Consider the following 8360-nt stretch of genomic DNA (forward strand, 5'->3'; position numbering starts at 1 on the left):
CCCAACTACAAAGACGCCCCCCCCCCCCCCCCCCCCCCCCCCCCGTCACTCAGGATTCAGATAAGGTAATCCAGGGGAATTGCCCGTGGCAATACAGCCTGCCTGACATCTTATACCGGGCCCACTTGCCGGACGATGAGTTGCGGTATCAGCGGCTCGCAGGCGCTGGGAAACAGCGGGCTTTGAGGATGAAGAGGGTCTCAGGGCTTTTGTCACGTCTCATGTGTGTTTTTTTTTTATCTGTCATGGTGCTGGAGAGTTTGATCATGACACAGATGTAACCTCAGCGGCCCTTTCATCTAGCGACCCCGCCCCGTAGCTTTGAGTGAGAAATCCAGTGAGACCCAAGGTTCTATCAGCACGCACCTTCCAGAATTGTTGTGGAACATCATTTCAAGTTACATGTACACATGTTTCTGTTGTTCCCGGACGTTTTGCATTATTTCTGCGATACACATTTCAAGTACACAACACATCGCTGATAGTGGTGCTTCCGATACACATTTTAACACACTTACTGGTCCGCAAGGTGAGTTCTGTATGGTGATAGTAAACTTTCCAGAATTGCGACTCTTTGCCAGGACGTATTGGCATGTGGCTGGGAAGGTGTAAACACGCCCATCGAAGGACTGGAAGTACATATCGCCAGTGACTGAGCATTCTCCTGTGCAGTAGTAGAAGCAAAAGCATCATTATATAACCATCAGATATCATATAATCAATAACAACCATTTCTAGGTCTATTCACAATGTTTTAAGAAGTTTTTCTAGACTTTTCTAGCCAGCCATCAGCCACATCCAGACCTGGACAGGTGTACTCAGTGCAGTCCCACACTCCTCCCAGGCAGGTGCTGAAAGGCAATGAAACATGAGAGGTCACAGGTGGGCATACACACATAACTGCCTGTGTTAGACTTCACAGATAGGCAACCATTGGGTCCCGCTTCACCGTTGTCGGACTGTCCACAAAAGTCAATTATGATCTCACAGTCAGTCGCATTACGGCACGAAAGGAATGTTGGCCGTGATATTAACCCTGTGTAGATGTATTGGGCAGTGTTAAAGTATGTTGACTGACAAAACATTTCAGCGCTCAAGTGACCTGAGGGTGTTTTGGAAGCTTCTGAGGAGCCTGCTTTGGGTACTGACCAGTTGTTGCACTCCTCCTGCACCACTTGTCCAGAGGAGTAGAGCATGCCATGGAACTCGCAGGGGCAGTCCGAGGCCTTGACACAGCTCCCATCCTCGAAGATTAGATCTGCAGTGGAAGAGACACATGGGAGAGTCAGTGACCAAAGCGGGACAAAGGACCCCGTTCAAAGAAAGAGGTGACTCAGTTTAGCAGCAGCCAGACGGAGTTTTCTTGATATGGGTTAAGACCATGCACAGGTCAAATGAGATAAGAGCCTTCATTATTTAAAAAATTGGGCCTTGTCTGTATGACAGAAGAGTCTATTTTTGATTCAGCAACCAATCGATGCCAAATTCTTGGTACATTCATGCGTCCCAAAGTGCTCCCAATGGGAGCTCATTAAACCATTCAGTTTGCCTTTGTGGTGCTGCTCTTACCTCTTTCTCTGCTCTGCGGGGTAACACAATTTTAGCCAGAGGACCTACTAAAAGAACATGACATTACGCTGTCATACCATCAGGGCAGTAACATCCGTCCAGACACTGGAGCTTGCTGTCAATGCACATCCTCTCCACGTTACAGGATATGGGACAGCAGGTGATGCATTCGTTGTAGACGAGTTCCATTGGGCAGGAGATAGCTTGGATAACAAAGAGACAAAGCCATACACTCACTCATGCTTTTATCACACATAAATGAACACAAACAACCCAAAACTATTGTTGCCATTATAGAGCACAATCGCTACTCAAAAACTTAAGAAAAACTAGTAAATTAATAGAAAAGAAGTGATGAGTAGGGACACATACCACACACTTGTATGTGAGACCTCCAGTCGTGCAGCGTGTGGCCAGCATGGGCACAGGCCCTGGCATACTCAGTAAATACTTGGCATACTGCACCATTACTGGGACCAGATCTTCAAGAGACAGCAGAATCAAGAGAAATAACACACCTCATTCAAAACACCTGCAGGTCATTATTAAGCATGGGACCAGACCTTCAACAGCAGAATAAAGACAACACGTGTCATTCAAAACAGCAGCAGGGCCCTGGTGAGGGTCATTATCAAGCAAAGTCTTTGTCGTCTAAATGTCCCCCTCCCTCACATCAATAAGAATTCAAAGAAAACCTAAAAAGAGAGTGCTGAGTTCCTCTGAACTCTCCCATGCATAGACTATTCAGCAGGTTCAGAGTATTACGAATAAGCGTACTTACAGGCATAGATCATTTGAGCAACTGGCCATAAAAGAATAAGGGCTGACAAACTCATGACACGATTCGAAAGGGTTCTTCATCAGTGTTGCACAAACTTCTTCAACTTTCTGAAAGGGTAAAACAGAGGGGAAAGATTTTTTTCCCCCTTTTTCTACAGAAAAAAAAAAGATTTTCACAGTTGTCCAAACTAATGTCCAACAATGGCAACTAATTTGATCACTGGTGCTGGTTTACTTCCATTATTAGGCATTCAAATTCACTCCAAATACACCAAAAATAACAGATAACGGGACACAGTACCAGAAGGGTGTGGGCATCCTGGGCTGCACAGGGGGAGGGGTACAGTGATGGCACCATGGCACAGCTGGCCTGATTAGGCTCCTCTTCAGTCCAACTGTTCCCAAACATTGCCACATCCTCAGTGACAACGCCTGTTGAAAACATGGGAAACACAACACTGAGGAGAAACTGCAGCTTGACATTAGAGGAAAAAACAACTAATTTAATTTCTCTATTCAGCTGTTGCGACAGAACATCAAGAACTTAATTATCCACCTCTGTTAAGTCCATAGACAATTTAGAAAAATTACCGAAACCAACAAACAATAAAACCTACATACCATAGCTGGTCTTCAGATCATCTTGAACATCCGCATTAAAATTTCCACACAACCCACAGGTCCTGCCGACGTACTCTGGACTCATCTTGATGTAGACAGATCCACTGTAGCCCTCCCACGCCAGTGTGAAGCCGTGCCGCTGGGTCACCAGGATGTAATGAGCTATCCTCTCCAATTCGATGTCGTGAATGTGAAACGGGAGCTGAACACTGTGCAAGAGTATCAGAGGTTCACAGAATTACTCACTTGTCTCACAGGTACTTTGTTAACCTAACATCATTGCTCCTATTTCAAGGCAAGCACAGAAATGTAACTGCGTCTAAGAGCAGAAGCTTGAGGAAACTCAAACATACACACAGTCACGGTTCAATTCCAGTTTACCATAACAATAGACTTGAGTGGCACGAGCAGTAAAGAGGGAATGTTCAGTACCTTTGGCCTTTAAAGGTAACCGTGAAGTTTTGCAACCTGATCTCCCCTTCCCATGGCAGAAAGAGGCTGACGGACCGGGCACAAGTGTACGGAGATGACCCACAGCCTGGGTCATTGTGGACCTATGCAGCAAACATAACATGAGGCAGGTACATCTGATGTCTGATTTACATCTGATTTACTCACAAAAAAAGGGCATCTACAGGACACTGAAGAAAAATTAAGCTTGGGTTTTTTGCCTCTTGCTTTAGACCAGTTATTACAGGTTTACAGTATGTTTTCATGAAGAATTCATTGATGAGATATTTGAAGCATCTCTGCTTATCAATCATTTTTAGCTATGAAGAATTCATATTAGCTCCCGATACATTTTTTCCTCACAAAAGATTGGCTTGTGAGAGAAATTATTCTATGGTGAACTTTGGATTTATTAAAGAATGTTCTAGTACAGAAATGTTCTCATCGCCAGTGCAGTGCCCAGTCTCAGAGCTGTTGCTGCCAGGTTAATACCTGCCCCAGGCCATTCATTTGATTCATTGACAAATAACATTAGCACTTAGGCTAATAACTGCAATAAACTGCTCACTTAAGCAGTTCCTCCTCTTGTTTCCCAAGGAGCAAGTTTCTGGGAACTAAAATAAAATCTGTCTTGGATGACAGAAGATGTGAACCCTACAGGTAATTGCTGTATTAAGCTGTAATTGACATAAATGACTGTAATGGTGAGATCACTTTCCATAATCTGCCCTGAAAGAAAATGTCTGAGGATAGAGATCGCACATCAAAAAACACAATTTGCTGAAACAATAGTTTGAACTGAAAAATATTCTAAAAACGTAAAAGTGATTAAATAAATAAATTAAAAAAATCCACATGTTTTGTAGTCACGTATGAGCTAACTTAAAGGTCTTAACCTATCATGGTTGTTACACACTTGTACCTGAATGAGCACACTGGACTGTGTGGTGTCCTCACAGTCCCTCAGCAGAGTGTAAGTGCATTTGCCAGGGTAGTAAAAATAGAGACCATCAAAGGTCTCAAAGTTGTACTGCCCCCACGAGCGGCATGTCATCTCTCTCTCAAAACCTGTGTTTGGAACTGTAAAGAGATCGGACATTAGCAAGGAGCCACATACCCCAACGTTGAGACACTGTAAGGTGCTCAGACCACGGCAACATGCAATCTAGACAACATAGGTCTGATCTGTAAGATAAACTGGATTTTATCATAAAAATAACCAAACATTTAAGTAGTGTGACTCAACAATCATTTGTACCTTTCTGACATCGTCGTCCAGTGCCTTGATATAAACTGCAGTTGCAGGTGTCCGGATGAATACAATGGCCTCCATTTAGACATGGGAAAGTGCAGAGACCTGCAAGAAATCATATGGTTGAATGAATGACATAAGATTACTCCATGCAATTAAAACATTACATTTTCTATTCTAACTACATTCGTACAGCATTGCACCTGTAATCTACACTGCAGACACTACAGCGCCCCCAATAAATGTTAGAAGATATTCTTGATCTGGCACCTGGAACGGCTGCTTGTGGAAAAAGGGAAGTGGTTGGTGGCAAACTTACTATGCTGACATTTGAACACCGGTGTTGGTGTACAATAACCGATGGCATTTACTATGAGGGGAAACCCCACTTCCCTTAATAACCATCTCCCTTTAAAAAATGTGTCGCAGGGCAGGATAATTAAAGGGAAGACTTAAGCCCACTCTTAACATGTGTCCAGCAATGACTACACTTTCTCCCCCTCACCCCAGCTCTCACTCTCCCACTCCCTCTCCGTGTGTGCCTTGTTCCGCACAGCTGGCGTCTGAGGCAGCGATACGCATGAGCGGCAGGCAGGGCAGTGGGCCCCAGCTGTATGGGTCCAGGGCTAATCGTCCCTTATCTAGGGGGGTTTACAACATATGGTGAGTTGAGGGGAGGGCCAGCCGGAGCAGCAGTGTCTCAGATCGCCACGCTGCCCAGGCAGGTATAGACGACATCATACAGAGAGTCCTTCCACCGCACACGGCTTAAGGGATCAAGGGCCTCAGCTCACCCCTCTCACATCTCACCGGGCCACGGTGAACATACACAGTGAGGTCAATTGTTCTGCCATTGGAAAACATACAGTCAAGGTCCCATGAACACAAAGGGTGGTTTAACCCGGTTGTAAATAGTTGTAGATATAGACTCATAGATGGGGTATTGAAACGGCAATATCTGGTGAAATAGGGCAGTATCATTAGATCTGCTTTTACATGTAGAGTTGCTGTTTTTGTGTTGCACCCTTCACAAAAGAAAAAGTTGTATTTTAACATATATTTATATACATTTACATTATATATATTTATAACATACCTGTGACTCTGCGTATTGATGGCTTCAGTGCTTCCTGTACAGATGTAGATATATTAGATGTAAGTGCTTTCTGAAAGAAGGAAAAGAGACAACATATTACATTGTTCAAGGCCACAGTGTGAAGTTCAGAATTAATATAATCATTTTATATAATAAATTAGTATGTTTAAATAATAAATGCTTTTGGAATCAAAATATGTGGTCAGTGTCTGACTAGGCAGAAGTTATCATTGCTAGGGAACCAAATCAAAGGTCTTGTAACTCAGCCTCAGTTTAAAAGACTTAAAGCTTTTTCCTGTTTGATAAAGAAGGAAAAGGCAGTCTCACTCTGACTTGGAGTTTTAAATCTGAGCTCTCAGGTGACAGATTAATACAGAATTGATTAAAGCGAGAAACTGAGTTGTATTTCGATAATGGTCCAAAGATAAGTATCAAATAAAAATGTTGCACAGAATATTGTGTTCAAAACTGAGATGACAGTCTATCAAGAGCAGTGATGATATCAGCCAAGCAGATTGGGCTAATTCTGTGGCACATTTAAAAAGGCCATTCACCGCACACCATAATCCCCTGCTTTTACCACAACCAGGTGCCTTGCCAGATTAACCGGACTGCATATTTCGTTGCCTTCGAAAAATGATAACAGGTGAGATGTATTAATCTAACACACTCTGCTGAAATAAAGATCGCCTCAGTACACTCGTGCAAGTGAGAACAGTTTGTACTCAGTGCTTTTAACTCTCCATTTCACCTGCAGTGGAAATCCTGCAAAAAAAAACATATACTGTATGTGGCCACTGGACACCTGAGACCAGACTGGGACTGAAGCGAAATGATCGCTTTCATCCCAAAGAACTGGAACAGCGCTAAAAGATGGGAGGTGGCATTTCAACTATTAACCGTGCCTCACTATTGGGAGTTAATGGCATGAGAACCAGAGGCTGACCTACTGCTTAATTGTTCAAGGATGACTGATGAAAATGCTTTCTTAGTTTTCCTTTGTGTGTTTTGAGGCTGTTTTAATACGAATGTTATCAAAACACAATGGAATACCACTACAGTTGACCTGATGGCATACTTGATAGTAAGGTTGTTGTGTTACTTTTCCTGTCCTTTGAGGGAAATGTGGTCCAGTGCTCTGCCAGATAGTATAATGCCAAAGCTTTCATGAATGACAAGGGCTTGAAAAAAATGTCCACTGAGACAAACGTGCACGTCAATGGTGCTTGTGAAATCAAACAAGGAAATTACATTATTTGGTTATATCCTCTGGATAAAATAATCGAAGTGCCTTGCAATCTAATCTGTTGTGTCCTCACAAGTTTGTGCGAAATAAACTCCAGTATCTTTATACTCCAGTCTGGACCAAATATGTTATTGTATGCATTTAACCTACGACATTTTAGTTTACCCTTGTTTTCTGAGTTTCGTGTATTTATAGGGGTTCTCAAAGCAGCACTTCAAATCAGCTAGAGGGCTCTCCTACCTGCTCTCCTTGGGAACCCGTATCCCATTTCTGCAGTATTATACTGCTGCTTTCGCTGTTGTAAGAAAGAGAGAACAAGGCGCGGTTTGTTTCTCACAGGTAATCGGCACTTGAGGTAGTCTACAGAGCAGCACTGCGTAGCAGATAAAGACTTTTTTCCAAACATAAACAATTTTACGCTAGAAAGACTGTCACAATCTTAAAAGTGAATACACATGATGCAACTTCTGTTACAGCCATTAACTTAAATGCGATTGGTTTCTTATTTGGTAATAATTCAAATCCAGTAGTGCAAAAAACGGAAATTAAATATCGCAATGATGCCGATAATAACTTACTTTTCATAATCATGTTGTCTAGTAAAATTCACTCTGTCAGTGCCCCAGGAAATATGTACTAAAACAAGAGGTTCAAAACCGATTAGTAAAGTCACAAAGTTGTGCAGGCACACACAAGACACACACATCAATGAAGCCAAAAGTTAAATTAAACATTTTAGCAAACAAAATCGACTGTGTCAAATACGTTTCAGTATCTTCATATTCATGCAACAAGCGTTCTGCATAATGTATAATTAAACTCTTAATACACTTACCTTGATATATAGAAAATAAACATAATAATGAAAAACGCAGAATTATTTTCTTGCCGAACCTTAACATAGGATCCATTCGTGACTCATAGGAACCACGATAAGTGGAATCAATTTCTCCCCTGATTTGTAGGTTATTATTTATGTAGCTGTACTACCGACACATGTTTCACACCAGCTATCTCTTCTCTCCATGCAGGGTCCTTCTCCGTCACTCCAGTGCTTCTCTCAGCATCCATCCCCTTTGGTTAAGGTCTGAACTGGTCCTCCTGATTAACATAATATATGCAGACAGGTATCCCAATGGACGCAAGTAAGACGCCATGCGCTCTGATATTTATGAGTGGTGCAGTGAGCTGACCCGGCTTTAGATCGGGGTTACATTTGATTTAAACAAATGTTATTAAATTGTTTATCAACACAGATTTTTATGGTTGTTTGTGACTTTTTTCCCCTTTCGACAAAGTGTAAAATTGTAACACCTGCAGTATTAACCGAATAATTCTGGCGCCCT

At 42.4% G+C, this 8360-nt stretch overlaps 1 protein-coding gene across 1 annotated transcript in view; it reads right to left on the bottom strand.

Moving 5' to 3' along the window:
• The window catches only part of otog (otogelin), a gene marked incomplete at its 5' end in the record, with an annotated part of 39740 nt that extends 32458 nt beyond the window's left edge, over positions 1 to 7282 (bottom strand). Inside the window, 13 exons of the mRNA XM_080843513.1 lie at positions 519 to 664; positions 805 to 851; positions 1150 to 1258; positions 1647 to 1772; positions 1942 to 2051; positions 2351 to 2457; positions 2651 to 2781; positions 2971 to 3179; positions 3403 to 3524; positions 4343 to 4500; positions 4679 to 4777; positions 5227 to 5313; positions 7255 to 7282. Of these exons, the coding sequence (XP_080699639.1) occupies positions 519 to 664; positions 805 to 851; positions 1150 to 1258; positions 1647 to 1772; positions 1942 to 2051; positions 2351 to 2457; positions 2651 to 2781; positions 2971 to 3179; positions 3403 to 3524; positions 4343 to 4500; positions 4679 to 4777; positions 5227 to 5313; positions 7255 to 7282 (1479 nt within the window). The remainder of the gene's footprint in view (positions 1 to 518; positions 665 to 804; positions 852 to 1149; positions 1259 to 1646; positions 1773 to 1941; positions 2052 to 2350; positions 2458 to 2650; positions 2782 to 2970; positions 3180 to 3402; positions 3525 to 4342; positions 4501 to 4678; positions 4778 to 5226; positions 5314 to 7254) is intronic.
• Positions 7283 to 8360: the final 1078 nt, after the last annotated feature.

This window comes from Sprattus sprattus (assembly GCF_963457725.1).
Source record: "Sprattus sprattus genome assembly, chromosome: 8".
NCBI classification, from domain to species: domain Eukaryota; kingdom Metazoa; phylum Chordata; class Actinopteri; order Clupeiformes; family Clupeidae; genus Sprattus; species Sprattus sprattus.